The sequence below is a fragment of the Schistocerca cancellata genome, chromosome 9 (assembly GCF_023864275.1).
Source record: "Schistocerca cancellata isolate TAMUIC-IGC-003103 chromosome 9, iqSchCanc2.1, whole genome shotgun sequence".
In the NCBI taxonomy this organism is placed as follows: Eukaryota; Metazoa; Arthropoda; class Insecta; order Orthoptera; family Acrididae; genus Schistocerca; species Schistocerca cancellata.
Window position 1 is genome coordinate 173,805,117 of NC_064634.1, and position 25,252 is coordinate 173,830,368.

A 25,252-nucleotide genomic window follows, 5' to 3' on the forward strand; every position below is an offset into this window, starting at 1 on the left:
ATTCCATATTGATATGCTACATTTCACGAACCTTTTGCAAGTGAGCAGGATAAGCGGAAAAAATTGATGGCACAGCATCTTTCCTAATGCGGACTGACGAAACTGATGTTCGATTAATATCTTCCTCCCGGAAATGCTGCGAACATATTTTACTGTACTTGGTTGGTTTCCAATCTTTCCTTCTCAAAGCGTTCACCCAGAGAGCTCTTCGCATTGGATTGATAGGAAATCTAAAGTCAAATCACAGAAATAAAACTATACAGTAAAACTTTACAGTGTATCAGAATTTCAAGTATATATAAGAAAATAGCGCTTAAATAAGTCCACTTACGAATGAAATGTGATTTGTTTAAACTTTAGACTACAATCAGAACGATTAGTACACCCGTAAGAGACGCAAGCCGGCATTTTTTTTATCAAAACACTTCACGACCACACAGAATCAAACCACCAAATGCGAAGGTTTTGGGGTAGGTAACATGGCGGACCTTCTCTAGGGTTGGCTTCAAGTTTGTGACGTCATGACAACTCCTCTTATTTTTACCTCCATGGCCATAACTGTAGCATATGATCATCTCTGAAATGTTTTGACAGAACGCTGTGACCAACCAACCACGTGATGATGTATATAACGTACGTTGATGTTGTAATGTGTGTGGTGGAGTGTATCATGAAATTCGTTTTGCGAAGTGAAATGGTTGTATTTATTTTCACGTTGATTAACTTTTGTTCGTTGCTTACACTTGCTAGGTAATATTACGAAAGCATAGATGGAAAACAAAAGGAAAACTGAGGCATGCTGTATCTTGTTAACCCGTGTACTTCTCTTTTAGGGCCGATGAAATGGATAATTTTGACAGTAGTCGATGTACCCTTCTGCTGCAGGATTTTGCGAGACTTACGTCAAATTTTACGTTTTGTGCTATAAATTACTCCCGGCCTATAACATTGTGCGAGACATGCATTAAAGAGTATTTGCAAGTAATAGATGCCCACACTAAGATACTGGAGGTAAATTTAAAAAAAATTAAAACAATCCTTTTAAATAGAAACTGCATTTATTTACTATTAAACACATTTGTCCTTTTGTTGGACTTTGTTACGTTAAAAAAAAAAAAACATCCGGTTTGTCACTTTTTTTGTTAATGAATTTTTTTTCTTCGGTTTATCATTTTCTTTTTGTTTGTTACCCGGCCTTTAGTTTAGTGCTTTATATGTAACACGTTATTCTTTTCATCTGTTGCGTACTTGCGACATTTGCATTATTTCACTATTCTTGCCGTACAGCATCATGAAGTTACGTGGATTTTTTTTGATTATTGAAAAAGGAGTCACTCTGGAACAATAAGTGTGAAAGAGCCGTAGCACGGATTAAAATAAGTTTTTTGAAAATGATTAGTGGAATGCATAACTGCAATTCAGAAAGTAACTCTTAACGTTGAGCGTTATAGGGCGGTAAAAGTATGAGAGATCTCCAGAATGCCTTGTGCTGTATTTAAAACCAAAGTGTGATGAAAGTATTAGTAAAGTTAAGAACATTAGTCATTAAAAATGAATTTCAGAGTTAAAGCTTTAAGATGATTGATGGCATATGTGAGATTCACAAACAGTGGCAAGTCGGGCAGGTAGCGACAGACTAGGCTTGCATTGTTGCGGTATGGCTGTAAACGTGCTTTGCACTTGAAGAAAGCATATATCCTGCAAATTATGCTTGCATTTGTTTATGTAGAATTTGTCACTTGCCACCACCATCATCGATGACAACTTGTCCCAAAGGGAATCAAAAGTCACTAAATAACTGACTACAACATGTTAAATACTCGAACTGGCTATAACATTCCCAGCGGAGCACTCAGAACAGAAAGCCCATTGGTAGCCAGAGAATGTGACATAGGTGCGCAGAATGAGCCTAAACTCAACTGCCATTGTTCTTTACTCCAGCTGTAGCACTTCTAATGTTTTAAACATTCTTGCATTGACAACATCATTCGTAATTTTTTTTAATGTTCTAGACATTTATTTTTCAGTTTGGCAGAATGGGACAAAACACATTTTTTTTTTATTACGTTAAAAGGCTTGTCTGTATTACAGCACAACTAAATTTTGTGGCTGTGCAGTTTGAGGTGTCCTGTCACGGACTGCGCGGCCTCTCCCGCCGGAGGTTTGAGTCCTCCCTCGGGCATGCGTGTGTGTGTTATTCTTGGCATAAGTTATTTTCAGTAGTGTGTAAGTCTAGGGACCAATGACCTGAGCTGTTTGGTCCCTTAAGAATTCACACACATTTGAACACAACTAAATTTTTGTGATCAAGATTTTACAAAAACAGTGAATTAATCACAATACACCTTAGAAAAACTTGCCTTCTGGAACTGTTGTTCAAAAGCATTAACAAAAGCATTTTTATTAACAGATATCTAAGTTTGCCTCTGGAATTACAAAGAAATTACAGTGTTCCAAGGTGTATTTTATACATTGTAGGCAACTTAACTCTACAGTGCCTACAGTAATCAAGAATGTTTTAAAAAAAAGCTTGGTTTCCCCTAGGTAGATAGTTCAATAGGCAGTCAGTAAATTGTTCAATGTATTGACTGACTGCTTATCAGAAAATTAGTGAATTATGAACTTTGCAACAACTATATTCACTATGATATCAGCTTTTAAAGTTACCAAAAATATCAAATGCATGAAATTTTGCCTATCTTTGACATCATGTTTCAAATTCACAAGTATAATAAATTAAAAGCTGAAAAAGAAAACCTCTGTTTTCATTATAGTGTTGTTTCATCTATGGCACAAAAATTTGGCTTATATTTGAGACTGGTGACCACTGTCAACAAAAGGTCATGTCAGATGGCCAAGGAAGGTCAGCCATAGGTTCATCAGGTTCCAAAGCTTGACTTAAGTGTTCATACTACACAAGCCACCATATGGGTGCATAGCAGATGGTACATTTTACAACTACAAGTCATTCCCTTTTTTGTTCCACATGCAAATGTAGCAAGGGAAAAATTACTCTTTATATGCCTTCAAACAATCTCTCTTATCTTGCTTAGCTGGTTTTACATAGAATGTATGTTGGCAGCTATAGAATCATTAAGAAGTTAGCTGCAAATTCCAGTTCTCCACATATTCTTGGTAGCTCCTTATGAAAAGAACTACTTCTCCCATCCTGGGATTTACAAAGTATCTCTGCACAAATGACGGGGATCCCTAACACTGGAGCAGTACTCAAGAATGGGTTGCACAAATGCTCTATGTCCAGACTGCTTTATAGATGAGTTACTTTCCTAAAATTCCAAAGTCAGCCATTCGGCTTTTCTACTAATGATTGTATGTGCTCATTCCATTTCACATTGCTTCGCAAAAGTTTACGCCTTAATATTTCATTGTTGTGACTATGTCAACCAGCACACTTTCAATTAGTTACCGGGATGTGGTTAGGTTTCTTTCTTATTCCGAAGCCATATTCTTTCTTAAGCAATTCAATGCCTGAAATTTTGTTCCCATCAGTGAGTACATGTGTGGCAATGGGTTCCCAAGCACCACCTTTCCCTTCTGTGCTACAATGTCTCCTCACTGACTATCCTTCCTTCTCTTCTTGACTTTCTCGTGGTGGCAAACTTTATTATGTCAACCTTTGCCCCCCCCCCCCCCCCCCCCCTTCACCCCAAGGCCTGAATACTGTACAAGGAATCATCTTCCACCGAGGCCTTACTCTCCAAACAGATGAGGAGTGGGGTGCATACATTTTGTTCAACACATCCAACAAGGTCCCAAGGATAACAGCATTGGACTCCCCTACAAACCACATTGGAAGCAATAGCAATCACCATTTGCAATGTTTATGTATCTCCAGGCAGGCCACTTATTTACCTTGTGCTAACCACCTTAAGCCAGTAACTTTCCCCCGTTTTCTCATACTTCGGGATAACAGTGCGCACTACTCCCCATGGGGGAGTACCACTTCACCTGGTAAGGACTTGCTACTTGACCAGCTTCTTACCGAGTGATGGATCCACTTCAGAGCTGGTAATGGCCCTTGTCAGATATTGATCTAACAATTTCCTCCTCCTGTCTCGTGGCTCACTGCAGTGGCCACTAAATGCTGATCTTTGTGACAGTGGCACTTTCCAGTGATCCTGTCACTTTCTTGCCACCAACAGAGACCAACTACCACATTATGTACTTTGAAGAGTAAATAAATAGTTGCATGCCTCTGCCATTACCTTTGCTGCTGTCAGTTAGATTGTATAAGTGAAATTGTACAAGATGTCTTCGACAGGATAAACTACACTACGGGAACTGTTATACTCATGTCCACAGGAGCCCTACACCATTGGCTCTTACCATGGTGGAACAGACAGTGCAACATAACCGTTCAGAATCACCGAAGGGGTCTACTACATTTAAAGCAACAGCCTTTGTGGAACAATGTTAACATTTTCAAGCAATTTTGTGTTAAGACTTGCTCTCTAACTAAATAAAGGAAGAAAGAATGCTGGGGCTCTACGTCTCCTCTCTGGGAACATATGCCCCTTCAACTTCTGTAGTCGTCTGGGCCTTGAGAGTGATCCGTGTACCGATGCATAGTTTTTTGCGGAACAACTTGCAACCAACTTTGCAACAGCGTTGGCAGAAATGATAAGTTGAAGACATTCTCATATGTTTCACTCCCACCAAGCTGAAACCTATAATGAACTCGTAACTGACTTGGAACTGCTTCAGGCTCTTGCCTTGTTTGACAGTTCGGTCCCAGACCCCTGAGTCAGTTCATAATCAAATGATTCAACACATGAATGTTACTCAAAGGCTACATCTAGTCAGGGTCTTCAGTCGCATTTTGCTTGGAGGTATTGTCCCTTTGCTATGACAGAGTAGTATTGTCATTCCAAACCTTAACCCAAGTAAAACCCCAACCAATTAGCCTCATCAACATGGTCTGCACACTGCTTGAAAGGGTGATAGCCTGCAGAGTATGCTGGTTTCTCGAGTCTCAGGTATTTTGACCCCTATCATTGTTGTTTTTGGGAGGGGTGATCCACAATTGACCATCTGGTTCAGTTGGAAATAGCAGTCTGACAGGCTATTTCGAAATGCCAGCACCTCATTTAATCTTTTTTTGACTACATAAGCATACAGCACTGCTTGGTGCCATCACATTTTACTTATCCTCCATGTGTGGGGTTTTCAACGCTTCACATCAGTTTTTATCCCAGTGTTTGTCCTGAGTTTAAGCTGGTACTTCACTCAGTTCTCTCAAGGGTCCAAGAGATCTGTGTCACATAGTTCTTTGTCCTGGGTTAGTTACACCTGTTGGCTGCTGGTCACCACTGCACTATTTGTTGAGGACTTTTGCATTTGGTACAGCTGCTACTCAGTAGCCTCTGCTGAACACCAGTGCCAAGGTGCCATCCGACGGGTCTCTGTGTGGACCTTTCCTCATAATTGCCATTTTTCTCCTGCAAAAATGCAGGTCACACATTTCTATTGTCATCCATGGTTCATTCTGATCCTGAACTCTACTCGGGAACCCAGAATGTGGAATTATTGTACAGCCAATTTTAGTGCCTCCTTTTTGATAAAAAAGACTAGTTGCATGTGGAAGCTTAACACTCTTGGGTTGCAAATCACACTGCTACTCTTCTCTGTATTTACCGGTCCTTGCCTCATCCTGACCGGAACAATGGTTGCAAGGTTTATGGTTCGTTGGCACCTTCAATTTTGAAATTGTTAGACACAGTCCATCATCATGGAGTTGGCTGGCCACTGGTGCCCTGTGGACTAGTCATTTAGACAGCCTCCTTGCCATGGTGGGGATCTTGTGTCTTCATTTCCATTCTTTCTGCGTACGAGAGACATCAGCCTCCTGATATCTGCCCTCGAATGGATTACCAGGTGGAATGCAGCTCACAACCATCAGCCAGGACCTCCACCTCTGCTCCCAGAAATGGACTCCCCATGTTTTCATCTGCACCCCTCCCCTCCCCCCCCCCCCCCTCCCCACGGTTTGTATCCCAGGCTACATATTAGGGCAATCTATTTCTAGGTCTTAGTCTGTCACTCCCGTGACCTTCCAGCATCTGTTACATTCATTTCTTGTGGAGTTTCAGGGTGCTACCATCTTTTATACTGACATGTCTGAAACTGTGAATAAGTCAGGATATGTAATTCTGCACCCTTTAGTGGTCGTTGTCACTGTAGTTAAAATCCTTTGGGTTATTAGGCCGCATCATATTTCTACTAAAATGATTGATGTTTCGACCCCTCTGCTGGGATCTCCCTCAGGATCTTCTGGTGTCCACTACTGCTAACTACAAAGACAAGATATGCTTTTACATCTCCTTCTAGTCAGGAACTCCATTTGTTGTGGCCAGAACATGTAGGGTTTTCACAATGAAACTGGTAGATTTGACTGTGCCATACACACTATTGAATGAGCCTCCCGTAACTGCATTTTAATACGTAGTGACTCAATGAGTAGTCCTCAGGTCATTGACTGATGTTGCTCATGTCATCCTTGGGTCTTAGCTATTCATCACAGCCTCAAAGAACTTGGTCATATTAAGTGTTCAGTTTTGTTTCCCTGAGTTCTAAATCATGTTGATATCCCAGGGAATTAACTAACTGTCAGTTGGCTAGAAGACCAACTACTACTCACCTGCCATTTGCTTTGCCGATCCCACATGCTGATTTGCAGGTGTATATAAAACCTCTGCTTCCTTGTAGATGTAATGACATCTGATTCGCTACTCTCTCCTTTAATAAACTCCAAACCATCCAGGAGATTACTGCTGCGTAGCACTCTTCCTTCCATTTTTCGTATAAGGAATCCACCATCCTACGTTGCCCACACATTGGTTGTGCAAGACTCACCCATAGTTTTATTTTACATAACATGCCACCCCCACATTGTACTCTGGAGACTTACAGACAGTAGCTCATTTTCTGGTGGATGCCACTTTCTTCTGGTTCTCCCTGCTAAGCATGGGTTTTCAAATTCTTCGCCTCAGATATTAGCTGATGATTAATAGATGGTTGAACTAGTTCTCCATGAAAGTGGTTTTTATTTCCAGACAAAAGGTTTTCGGGTACAGTCAGGGCAAGGGTGTCATGGTTGGGATTGGGGCATCTCCTGCTGCATGCTGGGTTAGGGGGCCCTCCACCCTATCCTCTTTGCCCGTTTCATCTGTATCTTATTCTCTTTAAATCATGGTTAGATATGGTTTGTGTCTCCTATTCTGCTACATCCTAAACTATTTTAGAGGTAGCATTCTTTTGGATACTGGGTGCTCTTTAATGACTGGAGCAGAGGTGGGACAACGCCTCTTGTGTGCAGAGCTCAGGATGCCAACCTGCTGCCTTACCTATAGCTCTTCTTGTGCTTCTGTTATTGACAGTCCAGCTGATATGATTACGTTTCTAGCCTTCTCACTTTCACTGTTCTGAATCTGCTGACAGTAAGACATTCTTTGTTCTGGACAGGGGTTGGATGTGGAGTAGGCTTTTCTTATCATTAGCCTGGGAGACCCTTCGTCTGCTTTGACCTACATATCAGCCTGACTCAATTTTTTCTCAGCTCTGGCATCAGTCTCACCTTCAATGGCTCGGTCTTATCCCACCTACATGCTTTCATCATCAGAATACATAATTCGCGAACAGTACTAATTCTGGATGGACTACCCTTGGATCGAAGGACTGATGACCTAGCTGTTTAGCCCCTTAGCCCCAACCAACAAACAAACTGAAGTTATTACTCATATCTTTAATAGCCTCTTCTGGCGAATGATAGTCACCCAGTCAGTTGCCATTTGAGCTGGAAATATTTTCATTATCTTGTGTTCTAGAGTCCAGCGAACTTCTCTTCTAGCAGATCAGAAGAATGGTTGGGTAAAAGTGAACTTACCTCATTGTCAGCTTTTGCATTGCGTGCTGCAGTTGGTCACCGTTTTTGCAGTGAATAATTGGAGATGAATACGATGAATAATTGGAGGTAAACATCACAAATGATGAGTTGGATGAGTAGACATTGTCAGAACCAATGAGAAAATAGTGTTCAATAATGGTTGTCAGTATGTGAAGTGTACAAAATTATGTGACGGCAGAATGGGATGTAATCTGTAGAATGTCGTCATATAAAGCAGCGTATCCTGTAAAATTTAAATTGTACTCCTTGGTTCCTGCATGACCACAACCTTGGGAATCAGAACATTTTAAAACTAGCCCACAAAAGTTTTCAAAACAATTATTGGACTATGTTACAGACCAATTTGTCATTATAGCCAGTTTTCCTCCAGTTATATTTGTTGGCTTTGCCAGCTCACAACCGGACTATAGCATTAGAATAGGAAACAGTATCCTAAGAAATGGAAAGTCCAGGATGAAAAAACAATATTATGAAAAGATAGATTGCTACTTACTGTACAGATGGTACATTAAGTTGCTGACAGGCATGATTAAAAAGACACTTACACATAAGGTTTCGGCCACAGCCATTGTCAGAAAAAGACAAACTCGTATTATTCATTCATGCACAACTGACTTCCAACTCCGGCAGCTCTGGCCAGAGTGCAGCTACGCCCTGGGATGGAAGCAACAATCTCGAGTGGTGTGGAAGGGAAGGGATAGGAATGTACAGGTGGGGAGAAGAGAAGAATGCTGTCTGGCGGAGTACACAGGGACTAGAATGCCAATAGGCACAGCATCAGGAGGTTGTGGGGCAGAGAGATGGGGAAAAACGGAGTGGAAAAGGAGAGGAGCAAGGACAGATGGGTGGGTCCATTTGCAGAGGGTGACAGATAATGAGGGTGGGAGACGAGAATATGGAGGATGTGGTAGGACAGGGGGAGTGAAAACTGTTGGGTGGATGGTGTGGGGACCGTATATTACAGTAGGTTGAGACCAGGATAATTATGGCAGCAAAGAATGTGTTATAAGGATAATGCCCATATGTGCAGTTCAGAAAAGCTACTGGTGAGGGGAGGATCCATATGGCTCAGGTAGTGAAGCAGCCATTGAAATCAAGCATGTTATGCTTGGCTCTGTGTTGTGCCAGTGCTTTGCTCTTGGCCACTGTTTGGCAGTAGCCATTCATTGCGGTGTACAGCTGGTTGGTAGTCATACTAATAGAAAAACCTGTGCAATGATTGCAGTAAAGCTGGTAAATGATGTGGCTGCTTACACAGGTGGCGTGACCTCTGATGTGGTAGGATGAAACTGTGACAGTACTGGAATAGAAAGTGCTGGATGGTGGGATTGGGTAGGCCTTGCACATGGGTCTTCCACATGGATATGATTCTTGTGGCAAGGGGATGTGATTGGAAGTGGCATAGGTATGGATTAGGAAGTTGTGAAAGCTGTGTGGGGACAGAACACCTTTTTAGGATGGATGTGAAGGCACATACCCAACAATCCTGGACACTCCATTGTGGCTGGTTATTGTGCCCCTTTGGAAAGAATGTCGGCCATTGACCAACACCTTCAATCAGCTGCCCATAATCTAGCCTCCCACATTTAAGAGACCTACAACTTCCTTCACTGACTCTTAACCATCCCCACCCCTGTACCTCCTGGATTCCTACTCGACACTGACACCACCTCCCCATTCATCAACATCCCTCTCAGCCTATGGTCTTACCACTACTGATCACTACCTCTCCCAACATCTTTCAGACTCCACATTCACTACCTCATTCCTCGTACACCTTACTTTCTTCACCCTAACCCACAACTATATCTCCTTTGAAGGGAAAGTATAAAAACAAATTCGCAGCACAGCCATGGGCACCCACATGGCACTCTATGGCAATGCTTGTATGCGCCATCTAGAGGAGACCTTCCTAGCCTCCCAAAACACCAAACTCCTTGTCTGGTACAGGTTCATTGATATCATATTCATAATCATGACTCCTCAACCTCAACACCTTCTCTTCCATCCGCTTCACCTTGTCTCCACCAACCCAGCGTGCACCTTCCTACATGTTGACGTCCTTCCCTCTGATGGCTCCATCCACATTTCTGTCCACATTAAACCCACCAACCACAAACAGTACCTGCATTTTGACAGCCGTCACACATTAAAAAAAAAAAAATTTCCCTCTCACACAGCCCAGCCACCCTGGGATGGCATATCTGCACTGACAAGAAATCCCACGCCCAGTATGCTGAGGGTGTCACCAAGGCCTGCTCAGACAGGCACTATGCCGTGACCTAGTCCACAGACAGATCTCTTTTGGTATTTCCCCTCACAACCCCAATCCTGGTGTTCCGTCACCCACTCAACCTCCACGATAACCTAGTCCATCCCTATGCCACTCCCAACCCCACCCCTTGCCACAAGGATCATATTCCTGTTTAAGACCGAGGTGCAAGACCTGCCCAATCCACCCCCCTGCAGCTCCGGTGGTTAGAATAGGCCCAAGGTATTCCTGCCTGTCGTACGAGGCGACTAAAAGTAGTTTCACATGTTTCGGCCTTTATGTGATGGTCCCCTGTAGGGTTTGACCTCCATTCTTCAAAACTTTCCCAAAGAGTGAGCCACTTGGGGAAGGGCGCCTTACAAGGTGTCCATCGTGCATTGAGATCTTTAGCCCACTTTTTCATCGTCACATTCAGTCCTGCCCATTCTCCATCACTTGGGCAAGGACACCTTCCTGGGTGTGTTTTCCACCATGCACTATGCAGTGTTGATTTCTGCGATGACAATGACCATGGACTTCTTTACACCTGATATCCAGCATGGTAGCCAGTCTGTTGTGGTGGGGCCGCCATGTACCCTGTTGGTTGTAGCCCCGTGACCACACAGGGATCAGTCTGCTGATGCCTGCGTCGTTAACTCCTCACATGTGCCAAGGGGTAGATGCCCATCTCCCTGGGGCATCGGGACTCCCGGCAATGGCCATCCTGCCAGGTGGCCTTTGCTGCGGCTGGGTGGTGCAAATTGGGGGGGGGGGCCCTTGGTCAGAGTGGGTGGCATCAGGGCGGGTGACACGCGATGAAGCTTAGTCCGTCATCTCTTGCTGGTGGTGAAACACCAGCAGTCTTTAAGTGATCACGAGCTCAATTCAATGCACAGAAGTACAACCCCAAATCGTTCCCGTCCCTGGCCATACCATGGGAGGATCGTCAGGCTAAGGATGGCAGTGGATCTTATTCGTACCATTACTTTGTATGTTCGAGAGCTGATGGGGAATCTTCCATGATTGTGACAAGCTGGGGGATGTTTCTGTAACCATCACACCCCTTAAGAGCTTAAATATGGTCCAGGGTATCATATTTCACAGAGACCTTCTTTTGCAGTCCGGTGATGAGCTGCACTCCAATTTAGATCGGCGAGGTGTACATTTTGTCTGGTGTGTCCATTGGGAAGGATAATCAGGTTGCCACCAGTGCCTTCATCTTGGCCTTAGAGGGTGATACATTGCCCGAGAAGGTCAAGGTGATGGTCTGCTGGTGTGATGTAAAGCCCTATATCCCTCCCCCGATGCGTTGCTTTAAGTGTTGGAAGTTCGGCCATATGTCTTCCCGCTGTACTTCCAGCATCACATGCCAAGATTGCAGACGCCCATCACATCCCAATACTCCATGTGCCCCGCCTCGCATCTGTGTCAACTGCGGAGAGCACCATTTGCCTTGCTTGCCTGACTGAAGGATTCTCCAGAAAGAAAGGAAAATCATGGAGTACAAGACCCTGGACAGACTGACCGACACTGAGGGTAAGAGAAAATTTGAACATCTACATCCTGAGCATATGACATCGTCGTACACCACTGCTACAACAGTTCTGGCACCATCAGCTCCGCCAACCCAGGTCACCTCTCAGAGCCGGAAGACTACATCTGCCCCCTTGATGGTGGGGGCCATCTCCCTCCCTGTTGCTCATGCACCACCTACTTTGGGAGCAAACCCCCCCCCCCCCCCCCCAAACCATCGGGGTCGTCTGCCCTCCTTCGAAGCTGGAGAAGCGTAAGTCTTCAGCTTCTTTCGCTTGGAAGGGCTCCCATGTGTCACTCCCTTCCCAGGTTTCTTCTAGTGGGAAAGACGACACCCACCAGTGGCTGAAGAGCCCAAAAGCAGCTGGTCATAGGGCTTCATGCTAATCCTCAGTCCCGGAGACTGAGCCAGTGAAGTCCTCCCAGCCAGGGAAACCCAAGGAGCAGTGAGAGAAATGCAAAAAGAAAACCCCCTAAGACCAAGGAAATTGTGTTGGCACCCACACCACCGCTACCTACAAGCTCTGCGTCTGAGGAAGGGGTGGAGATTTTGGCGTCCGCTGAGGACCTAGATCTTGCCAGACCTTCAGACACGATGGATATAGACTGCTCAGGCAATAAATTGGTGGCGGCAGGTGACTCTGAGGCATAAACTGCCTCATTGAATGTTCCATACCTTCCCGGTCTCACGATGTCATCCTCCAGTGGAATTTCAGCAGTTTTTTCCATCGCCTGGCTGAGCTACGGCAACTGTTAAGCTTTACACCTGCTTTCTGCATTGCCCTCCAGGAAACCTGGTTCCCAGCAATGTGGACCCCTGCCCTCTGCGGCTTTAAGGGATATTACAGGAATCATAGCAACTATAAACGAGTGTCAGATGGAGTTTGCCTTTATGTCCTAAACTTGGTCTGTAGTGAACATGTTCCTGTTCAAACCCTTCTTGAAGCTGTGCCTGTCAGAATAAGGACGCCGCAGGAAATAACTGTCTGCAGTGTATATCTCCCTCCAGTAGGTGCAGTACCCCTGAATGTATTAGCTGCACTGATTGATCAACTCCGTAAATCTTTCCTACTTCTGAGAGATTTTAATGCCCATAACCCCTAGTGGGGTGGTACCATGCTTACTGGCCGAGGCATAGATGTCGAAACTTTACTGTCGCAATTCGACCTCTACCTCTTAAATACTGGGGCTGCCACACGTTTCAGTGTGGCTCATGGTAGTTTCTTGGCCATTGAGTTATCAGTTTGCAGCCCAGGACTTCTCTCATTTATCCATTGGAGAGCACATGACGACCTGTGTCGTAGTGACCACTTCCCCGCCTTCCTGTCTCTGCCCCAGCGTCAGGTGCATGGACGCCTGCCCAGATGGGTGTTGAACAAGGCGGACTGGGGAACTTACACCTCTGCTGTCACCACTGAATCTCCCCCACACGGTAACATCAATGTGATGGTTGTGCAGGTGACTAGCACAATTGTTTCTGCGGCAGAAACGTGATCCCTTGCTCTTTAGGGTGCCCAAGGTGAAAGGCAGTCTCTTGGTGGACGCCGGAAGTCGCTGAAGCAATTAAGGAGTGTCGGCGAGCTCTACAGCGGCATGAGCAGCACCCTTCCCTTGAGCACCTCATATCCTTTAAATCGCTCTGTGCCCGTGTTCGCTACCTTATCAGACAATGGAAGGAGTGTTGTGAGAGATACATCTCCACCATTGGGTGCCACACGTCATCTTCCAAGTCTGGGGAAAGATCAAACGTCTTTTCGGGTACCAGGTCCCAACAGCTGTCCCCGGTGTTCCAATAAATGGTGAGTTATGTACCAAGGCAAACGCGATTGCCGAGCACTTTGCTCAAGCATCTGCGTCAGAGAACATCCTCTCATTCTCTACACACCGCAGTGAATCCTATAATGCCCCATTTACAGAGTTGGAGCTCCTCAGTGCCCTTGCACATCGCCCCGACACAGCTCCTGGGCCTGATCGCATCCACAGCGAGATGATTAAACATCTCTCTTCTGACCACAAGGCACCTCTTCTCGTCATCTTCAAATGGCTCTGGTGCGATGGCGTCTTTCCATTGCAGTGGCGTCTTTCCATCGCAATGGCGGGAGAGCACCATCATTCTGGTGCTAAGATGAGGTAAAACCCTGTTAGATGTGGATACCTATTGGCCCATCAGCGTCGCCAACGTTCTTTGTAAGCTGCTGGAACATTTGGTATGTCGGCGGTTGGGTTGGGTCCTGGAGTCACGTAGCTTGCTGGCTCCATGTCAGGGCGGCTTCTGCCAGGGTCGCTCTACCACTGATAATCTCGTGTCCATCGAGTCTGCCACCTGAACATTCTTTTCCAGACGGCAACACGTGATTTCCATCTTTTTTGACTTGTGTAAAGCATACGCCACGACTTGGCGACATCATATCCTTGCCTCATTGTATGAGTGGGGTCTCTGGGGACCACTCCCGATTTTTATCCAAAACTTCCTGTCACCCCGTACTTTCCATGTCCAAGTTGGTGACTTCTATAGTTCCATTCATATCCAGGAGAATGGAGTTCCGCAGGGCTCTGTATTGAGTGTCTCTCTATTTTTAGTGACCATTAATGGTCTAGCAGCAGCTATTGGGCCCTCCATCTCACTTTCTCAGTATGCAGACGACTTCTGCATTTCGTACTGCTGCTCCAGTAATGTTGTTGCTGAGCAGCGCCTCCAGGGTGCCATCCACAAGGCGCAGTCATGGGCTCTAGCCCATGGCTTCCAGTTTTCAGCTGCAAAGTCGTGTGTCATGCACTTCTGTCGGCGTTGTACCGTTCATCTGGAACCCGCACTTTACCTTAATGACGAATCACTCACTGTAGTGGAGACATATCAATTCCTAGGACTGGTTTCCGACACTTGATTGACTTGGCTCCCTCGTTTTCGTCAGCTTAAGCAGAAGTGCTGACAGCACCTCAGTGCCCTCCATTGCCTGAGCAACACCAATTGGGGAGCAGATCGCTGTACGATGCTGCAGCTCTACAGAACCCTTGTTCAATCCTGAATTGACTATGGGAGTGTGGTTTATGGTTCGGCAGTGCCTTCAGCATTGCATTTACGTGACCCTGTGCACCACTGTGGGGTTCAGTTAGTGACAGGAGCTTTTAGGACGAGTCCGGTGACCAGCGTACAGGTGGAGGCTGGTGTCCCTCCACCGTAGATCAGACGTGCGCAACTGCTCGCCAGTTACGCAGCACACATTCATAATTCCCCTGAGCATCCGATTTACTGTCCTTTTCTTGCCCGTGGCAGTCCATCTCCCGCATCGGCGGCCCAGATCGGCTCTAACAATTGCGGTTCATGTATAGTCCCTTCTCTCCGAACTGGAGTCCGTCCCTTTACCACCTCTACTTGCGGTCCATTCACGTACGCCTTCATGGTGTATGCCTTGGCCGCAGCTTCGTCTGGACCTTTTGCATGGTCCTAAGGACTCTGTTAACCCTGCTGCTCTCCGCTGTCACTTCCTCTTGATTCTTGATGTGTTCCGGGGCTCTGAAGTGGTTTACACCAACGGCTCAATGGCTGATGGTCATGTAGGCTTCGCATATGTTCATGGAGGACATATTGAGCAGCACTTCTTGCAAGGTGGCTGCAGTGTTTTCACTGCAGAGCTGGCAGCCATATCTCGTGCTCTTGAGTACATCCGCTCATGCCCTGGCGAGTCATTTCTCCTGTGTACTGACTCATTGAGCAGCCTACAAACTATCGACCAGTGCTACCCTCGCCGTCCTGTGGTAGTGTCCATTCAGGAGTCCATCTATGCCCTGGAACAGTCCCGCCGTCCCGTGGTGTTTGTGTGGATCCCAGGACATGTCGGAATCCCCGGCAACAAACTTGCCGACAGGCTGGCCAAACAGGCGACGCATAACCGCTTCGGGAGGTAGGCAACATGCGGGCCTCTTGCAGTGGATCAGTTGTCCTCTGGCGGCTCTGCATTGGCCATACGTGGCTAATGCGTGGATACCTACTCCATCATGAGGACCCACCTCAGGGTCACTGTGGCTCCCAAATTACAGTCGTCCACCTCTTGCTGGACTGCCCACTTTTAGCCACGGTGCGGCAGACTTTAACTTTCCCAGCACCCTGCCTTCGGTGTTGGGTGACAATGCCTCCACAGCAGCTTTAGTCTTACGTTTTACCTGTGTGAGTGGGTTGTATACTTCCCTGTAGGTTTTAGCGCATGTCCTTTGTCCCTGTGTGTCCTCCACCTTAGTGCTTTTAGGGTGGGGGTTTTAGTGTATTGCAGAGTGGCTGGCTTTCCCTTTTTATTCTTGTGGTTGGCCAGCCACTGTAATGTGCTTTCATGTTTTACTCTCTTCTGTTTCTAGCGTGTCTCTGTGTTTTATGTCCTCTTTTGTTCCTTTTAGTGTTTGTTGCCTTCACTTCGTTCTTGTGGCTTTTCCTTTCTTTCTGTTTTGTGTTATATGTTTCGTCCATTTTATTCTTACACTTGTGGCATTGTTTTATAAGGAACAAGGGACCGATGACCTCGTAGTTCGTTCCCTTCTCCTGCCTTTAAACCAACCAACCAACCAACCACCCATCCACCCGGCACTTCCAATTGTAGTTCTGTCATGGATTTATCATACCCCATGAGGGGCAGGCCAATTGTGAAAGCAGCCATGTTATTTACCATCTCTGCTGCAATCATTGAACAGCTTTTTATATTAGTATGACTACAACCAACTGTCTATCAGGATGAATGGCCACTGCTAAACTGTGGCCAAGAGCAAAGTAGACCACCTGTGGCACAACATGGAGCTGAACAGAACATGATTTCAATGGCTGCTTCACTACCCGAGCCACTAGGATCCTCCCCTTCACCACCATCTTTTCTGAACTGTGCAGATGGGAGTTACCCTTGCAACACATTTTCCTTTTCCGTAAGTATTCTGGCCACAACCTACGGTAATATACTGTTGCTGAACCCTCCACCCAACACTTTCCATCCTCTCTTTCCTATCACGTCTTCCCCATTCTCATCTCCCACCCTCTTTGTTTGTTGCCCTCTGCATGTGCAGCCACCCATATTTCCCCGATCCTTTTCTTTTTCAGTCTGTTTTCCCCAACTCTCTGCCCCACAACCTCCTGGCTCTATGCCTGTCGGCATTCTCCCCCCACCTGTACACTGCTATTCCTTCTCCTTCCCCACCCTTCAAGATTGGTGCTTCCATTCCACATGATAGATGCATTTTGGCCTGAGCTGCTGGTGTTGGCGATCATTTGTGTGTGTCTGAGGTATGCTTGCTTGCGTGAATGAATAGTGCGTGTTTCTCTTTTTCTGACGAAGGCTGTGGCCGAAAGCTTATGTGTAAATGTCTTAATTGTACCTGTCTGCGATTCAATACCTCCTCTGTGTGGTGAGTAGCAATCTGTCCTTTTCGAAATATTGTTAATACCCCAGGAAATCCTGTCATATTCGGAAAAATACGCAATATGTCTGAGAAATACATATGAAAAACAGTTAACAATTACAATCATTACTGGCTTAATCAGTAATCATCAATCCCATGCTATTTGTGTTGAAAGCTAAATTAATGTATTTGTATTTTGCACTGAAACAGTTATTGGATTCAATGATTCTCGTTGGCTACTGTATACTATACCACGTTTGGGTATGACCAACAGAAAAAAATTGCCAACAGCAGAGCTGCCGACACTGTAAGTGCATTTTGATTTAGGATTGAACAGTTGCAATAAAGGACATAAACAATTAATTGGTGTTGTCACATGAAATTTCTCAAATTTTTCCATTCTATTAATTTCTGCTGTAGACACAACCTACACAATGACCATCGTAGTGTTAAGTAATGTTGATATATTTGTATGTTGCACTAGTGTGTAAATCATTATTGGTCTCAAAAAAGTACCCTATTGTTTCACACACTGTTATTCCGAAGTCTTGTTTTATCAATTAGCACAAAATTGTTCCTCGAGGAAGGCTTTGAAACACTTAGCCCTGGCGAGAGAATGTGGCGGAGCCGTGGCTCAAGCATTGAGCAATAATTGACTTAACACTAGTACACTGCTGGCCATACATATTTTCTTGTTGTGCACTTAGTGTAGCAGGAAAAATATGTGATTAAATGTGTTGGCGGTTTGAGTGGTATACAGGAAGTGAAACTTGGCAGACAGAGCTGCCACCTCCAACAGCAACAGTGAATGTACCCCAGTTGGGCACCAAGCCTAACACAGCTTGGCTGATAAATAAGGGTACATCACTCTGTGCTATTGAAACACTGTGTCAGATTTCATCATTCGCATTCCTGTCAAGTGGTGGCATGCCAGCATAATGCAACTCGTGCCCAGATGTTTTCATTGCAAGGGAGATCCAGAACAACATGATGGCCAGGGCAAGATTCAAACACACACTATATTTAGGCAGGGCGGGACAGCACAGCACAGGAAACATGCAGTCTCGCTGGAAGATAACGTGATGGAGGCCTCGAAATAAGAGTACAGCCGAAAGCCTTGACACAATCAGAAAAGTAATAGTTTCTATCAAATTACTGGCTGTGCAAACCATAGGTAATTGTGTTATGTATTTGTTGCGTCCCCCCCTGCAAATAATCCTGGCAGGTGGTAAAAGTACACTTACAATGTCTATGCCTTTTTGTATACTGCAGCTGTTGTTAATAGTTCATGTTATGAATGATGAAAAGTGAACATGACAGATCGTGAGTGAGGTTTGGATAGTCAGTTATAATGTCTGTCTGTAGTGTCCCATGGTTGGTAAAAGAAATTAGCAGCTATTTTATTTCACTTTCAGTAATTGAAGTTGAGTTTTTAGGCATCCGCCCCCTCACCAAAATCTGAGTTCACCATATACTACTAAAAACATGAAAAGTTTATGATAAAACTGATTGTAAGCACATTTGCTGCTCATTTCACTCACATCAATAATTTAACCCTGCCAACGGCCTTGCTACAGTGGTAACTCCAGTTCCTGTGAGATCACCAAAGGTAAGTGCTGCTGGGCTGTGCTAGTTCTTGGATGGCTGACCATCCAGTCTGCCATGCACTGTTAGCAAGCAGGGTGCATTCAGCCCTTGTGAGGCAAACTGAGGAGCTGTTGGATTGAGAAGTAACAGCTCCAGTCTCATAAACTGACATACAGCCGGGAGAGTGGTGTGCTGACCACATGCCCCTTCATATCCTCATACAGTGACACCCTTGGGCTGAGGATGACACTGCTGTATAAGTAGGATTCAGATCCTGAAAAGATCTTTTAGCACAATTTTAGGAATACCAGTGCGTTTTTCGCATTGTTTTCACTGCATTGGGGGCGTAATTTTAAAAATAAAAATTTCATTAACCGTTGTTGACTTTTATTCACAACATACTTTTAAAGATATATATAAAAAAGAATAATCCTGAACCTGAAAATAGAAATATGGGATTTGTTGTGAAAAGTCACATTCACTATTGTGAGTTAAATTTTGGGTTAAATTTTACTGAATAATTTAAAACAGTTATGGAACCTGGAATAAGAAATTATTAAAAACAATATTTTATTCAAAATTTTTAAAATATAAAGTACATGACTAAATTACAATATTTTCAAGCAGTGGACGTAAGTGTTGTGTCCCCCCCCCCCTCCCTCCGCTATAGTGAGGGTTGAGATGTGCCGTCTCAGGCCCCACCCTAAGCACCACCTAAGAAATTGTGACATATTCCAAAAAACAGCCAGATAAGTGTAACCATCAAAATTATAAATTTCATTGCTGTTCCTTTCACTTGCAGCAATGTAAACAGTGTTATTATGTCCCAAACTAATCACAACCTCAGAAATTGTTACATATTCAGAAAAGAACAGTCTGATTTTTATGACAGCAAAGATTATAAGTCATAGAAATTCTCTTTGGCAGCTGTGTACTATCACCCGATTGGCTGTGACTAAAGGTAACAAAGTGTGAACACAACGGTAGAGCCACAGACACCGTAACTAGCACTTCAACCCAGCAGGTATTTAGGTACTTTGCTTGTGTGTTGATCAGCAATGCCATATGGCATTGTTCAGTATCCTCAGGGCTTGCCAAATGTGTGTTTCCATTGTGATCCTGTACATAGAACCAGGACACATCCGAAGAGACTATTTGGTGCCACTCCTGTTTCCATTGTTGTCATACGGCACTCTGTTGGTGGCTCACGTCTCCTTGTTGCCACACTGTAGACACTGCAAAGAAGCGTGTATCCCAACTAAAGGTTTGTGATATGACTCTACAATCCTGCATGACTGAGCAAACAGCATTTGTATACTTTGGGTGTGCTTGGCATGAGAGGCCACTGAGATAGTGCATGGTACTGATGCAGCCTTGCAGAATCCATTGATTTTTTATTCACATTGCAATCGTCTGAACCAGACAATGCATTTAGCAATATCGCGAAACAATAAGCTGCAGACTCAATATGTAACAATCTGGCCACTGTCGAATTCCAGCTCATTCTGGTAGACATTTCTTCTTTTTACACTTGGCATGATGCAGTCTTCTTACACAAAGAAAACAATATTTAAATGCAATTAATGAATGAGAAACTAGCAAGATAATCTTTCCTTATTTATGGATTGTAGATACCTTTACACCTTCCTAATTCACTCAGTTGAGCTGAAATGCTAATCATTTGCATATCCAAGCATGTTGTGCACTTCAAACTAATTTAATGTTTGTTTAGTGCCATCTTTATGGTGCTGCAATTTGAATGTCCAGAATTGTAAATAGCTACCCCATAGAAAAATTTGTGAGGGACAGGCCCTCCATGGTGTACAGTATCTGTAAAGAACCTGCTAAAGAAACACAACTTTCACCACAATAGGTGTTAAGCACACTGTACAGAGTCAATATTATTGTCCAGTAATATTTTTCTATATTTCCCGTCGACCGCTCAATAAAAATGTTCATTAGTGTTATGCATTTTTTGTCTGGTCTGAAATGTTGGAAATCAAGACACTGCTGCTGTGGTAATTGCTTCTGTACTTTGTAGCAAGCAGAAGAAAAAAAAAAAGTAAATGAAGAGTTGAGAACAAAAATTTTTTAAATTTTATACTTAAATAAACAAATTTAAAGAAAGAGAGATTATGTCTCGTAGCTGTATGCTACAGCTCTGTATGTGTGGTGATAAACAACTCATAACAATCATTATTAATTTCCTGGTTCTGATGTGATCTGTCTTCTTATTTTGAGCTCATTTTAGTGCATAAACACAAGTGAACACAAAGAAGCCCAGAGACTTAAGTGACTGCAAGGATACTGTCAATATTGCCCAAAGATGGCACAATATTGCCCAAAGATGGCACAATATTGCCCAAAGATGGCACAATATTCTTCAGGTTACACGAAATACTGTAGTTTTTGATCTCCTCAGTATTATTTTACAACCTCTGAACCTAACCCACACATGTTCAGTATTATTGCAGGTCCCAATAATGTTGAGCAATGATATTGACAATTATAACAGATTATAGTTATAATGTTAAAGAGATGCTGAGTGAGACATATTTGGCAGTCAATTGGACAATCATTGAAGGCTGCAGTGACTGATGTAGCAGCAGCCAGTGGCAATAAAATCAGTGTCCACCCACTCTTTGACATTACAGGAACTACAGCTGAAGGCAGCAAAGCAAAAGCAGAAATGTTTAACTCCATTTTCAAATGTTTCTTTACAAAAGAAGACATATAATTACTGCCCCAATTTAAAGATGGTTTATATGGATATTAGGGCCAGTGATGTTGGGGAACAGTTGAAACATATAAATCTGAACGAAGCCCCATGGTTCAGTGGAATTACCAAAGAATTTGCAACTAAGTTACCATATCTCTCGGCCAAAATGTACTGTAGATTTCTTAAGTGTAAAACTTTGTACAAGTAATACCAAAAACCAAACAAAATAAAACCCAATCCACTTTGTGTCTGTATTGTAGCAAGTGGCAGAGTGATCAGTGTCTGTTCACCAGTGGTGAGTTCCCTCAGCAAGTCTACACAACCCCACGTGATTCCAGGTACAGTCATCAAGGAACATTTTGATAATCACAATTACCGCAGGTGGTCAACCTACAGCCAGTATTACTGGCACAATTGGTCTTTTGGATTCTGGGGTGGCCAGGTTAAAATGCGATGTGATTCAACAGACAAAGTCGGAGTCCTCTGGGCAACTTAAAAGCAAAACAAATACAGTTTTTGCAGTACTTAACATACACACACTTTTGCAACCAATTAAACATAAATTGGGAGATACATTAATAGAACAGAGGATTCAACTTTTGGCCCTTCAGGAAACACAAATGTCAGACAATAACATCCTGGTTTTCAGCAGTTATCATCTTTTTAAAAGTAAGACTGATAAAAGAATACTTAATAATACACCACAACTGGGAGTTGCTTTTACTGTCTCCAAAAATATTTTGATTTCAATAACAGAGGTAATACCCATTAATAATAGACTAACGACAATTTCTTTTAAATGTGCAAATAAAGCATACACTTTAATTAATGCTCGTATGCCAGTCAGTGAGGAGAGCTGTAAAAAACCTGAAGAAGTTAATGAAGCTTGGGAAACGTTAGAAAGAATCACCTCGAAAGTGCTCTCAAATGGTGTTAAAATTTTAATGGGTGATCTTAATGCTCAGTTAGATAAAGAGAAAAAATATAAGAAACTGGTAGGTGGTTTTCCTGTACATAAATGAACAAGCCAAAATAGCCGAAGATTTGACGAAATGTGCAAAAAATTTAACCTTAAACTCACGTCAACATATTTTAAAATGAACTCTTCTAAACAAAAAACCTTGGAGACCACTCACCACATAACTACAAAAAAATTTTAAATGTTCAAGTGAGGAAAGGGGCTAATATTGATTCTGACCATCATTTAATGCGAATAAAAGTAAAACTTCTACCTCAAAAACTCTTCAAAACAAAAAATGTTATCCCAAAATTTGACACTGTTAAAATAACCCAAACTCTAACAAGCGAACTTGACAGTTGGCAAGGCCTTAAAGAAAAGTTCATCAGAACAGCACACTCTAGACATGAGGCATTTGAAAACTGAAAATATGTACACCATCTTTCTAACTGTAAAAAAAGAAATATCTAAATTAATCCAACAGACCAAAAGAAATTCGAAAATGCCCAACTTTTAGAAATCGAAAAGGACTTCCGAAAGAACAATACAAGAAACTTTCATAAAACTTTAAAAACAAAACTAACTGGTTACCAAACTCAACGTCTTTGCTTCAAAAATAAACTATTAAACTGTCCAGAACCAGCAAATAAATTCCAACCACACCAAACCAACAACACCAACCCTAACTCTAAAGAACCTGACAAAACTGAAATAACTAAACAAATTAAAAACAGTAAAGCACCTGGAGAAGACTATAAAATTGCAGAACCACAAAAATCAGCAGGTCTTAACACTATAAAAGACATCACTCAACTAGTAACACATACCTGGGAACCTGAGAAAGTACCTGAGAACTGGAAAACTTCTCTAATTCATCCATTGCATAAAAAATGGGAGAGAACCAATGTTAATAATTAAAGAGGAATCTCTTTCCTCAAGGTCACATACCAAATTCTTTCAGAATGTTTACTTGATCTTGCTCAAGAACAGCTACAACCTAAAATTGGTGAATACCAAGCAGGCTTTAGACCAAAGAGATGCTGCTCAGAACAAATTCTTAATTTAAAACTAATCCTTAGGCACCAAAAGATTTCTAGTAACAATACTGTACATACATTTGTGCAGTTGGTCATGAATCTCTTTTCCAAATTTTAAAGGAACAAGGGCTGGATAGTAAAATTCTAACATGAGTAAGGAAATGCTAATCAACACTAGCTGTAAAGTTAAATTCATGGGAAAAATTTCTGAACCATTTGATATAAAGACTGCTGTTAGACAGGGAAATTGACTCTCCCCATTACTGCTTAACTGTGTTTTGGAAAATGTTATTACAAAGTGGCAAGAGCAAAAATCATGTCAAAATATAGATCAATCAATCAATTTAGGTAGAAGTAGTATTAGAGTAGATCGCCTTGCCTTTGCTGGTGATCTGGGAATTGTGACGAAGGATATTACCACAGCTCAAACAAACTGAAATTCTTAAAGAACTTGTGGAAAAATGGGACTCAAATATCATTAAAAATGGAATATATGACAGGCAATAAACAAGCACCAGAGTTGTTGAACAAAAAATGTGGAAAAATAAAAAAGGTTTCTCAATTTAAATACTTGCGGCAAACCATTCAAGAAAACGATCTGGGAAAAGCTGCAAATGAATTTCGCTGTCAAGATGTGGCAACTGCATTCAGGTTAACGCAAATATTTATAATACAAAATCGCTTTCTAAATTCAGTAAATTTAGGCATTACAGCACTGTAATCAAAGTTGAATGTCTTTATGAAACAGAAAATTCAATTTTAAATTGAAATAGGGATATTGAAGAAATTAAAAAAAAAAGAAAAAGATTAGGAAAAAATTAGGCCCCAAAATTACTGATGGAGGAACTTATAGGCTGAGAAGTAATAAGGAAATAGAAGAATACACATATACATTGTGACAGGAAAAAACAGACTTAGATTTTATGTGAATGGCACCCACTAGGTTGACAAAAAAAAGGTAGAATTCTACAAAAACAGAAGTAAGGTCAAAACTGAGCCAATTAAATGGTTCACTGTGTTTTAGGATCATCTTAAAGTAGATGGTATGATTCAGACAGGCATTACAGATAGAAAAACATTCAGGCAAAAGACGTGTAACTGGATAGTTGGTCAGAGGAAAATTAGAAAACACCATGGTCTGACGAATTAGAGATTTTATTCTGAAAGCATGGAACAAATTTGAGCACAAAGGAAGCCCAACCATCAAAAGCAGCATTGGTTGATTGTACCTTGTGTAGTCCTATTGGGCCCATACATGAATAACAATAATAATGATAATAATAATAAAAGCCATCTGTAAGAAGGATGAGAGAATTGTTCCACAGAATTACCACCAAATAGCACTGAAATCTGTTACAGAACCTATGAACATATTCTGCCATTAATCATAGTGAGGTATCTGAAACTGAATGACCTACTCAGTGCCAGCTAGCATAGAACCTGAAAACATTGCTCATGCAAAATCCAAATGTCATTCTTCATAGGTGACAGGGGCCATTCCACATCAAATCACGCAGGTCATGTCACCCATCATTTCATATTTTCATGAAACTTTGTACATTTGCTTATACTTATAACAGAAGAACTTTTGTTATATCAAAATTTAAATGTAGTGATATACTGATAACTGGGCTCAGCAAGAATACCAATGCAAAATTATGGTACTTATCTACATAAATGCCCATAACTCAGATGCTTATGAAGCTTTTGATTTGGAATTTTCTTTCAAAAGTTAAGAGAAGCACATGCTTAACAGACATGTAATTATTTAAACAATAAAGCTAAAAACTAGAAAGAACAATACAAAAAATAGTGTGTGTCACTTTTCCAATTTCCAGAAAAAGGACAGATACATTGAAAAATGCAT

General features: G+C 42.7%; 1 protein-coding gene across 1 annotated transcript in view; it reads left to right on the top strand.

The window, feature by feature from the left end:
- Window positions 1-604: 604 nt before the first annotated feature.
- Window positions 605-25,252, top strand: part of LOC126100643 (osteopetrosis-associated transmembrane protein 1) — a 94,244-nt gene continuing 69,596 nt past the window's right edge. Inside the window, exons 1-2 of the mRNA XM_049911272.1 lie at window positions 605-750; window positions 834-1,011. Of these exons, the coding sequence (XP_049767229.1) occupies window positions 620-750; window positions 834-1,011 (309 nt within the window). The 5' untranslated portion in view covers window positions 605-619. The remainder of the gene's footprint in view (window positions 751-833; window positions 1,012-25,252) is intronic.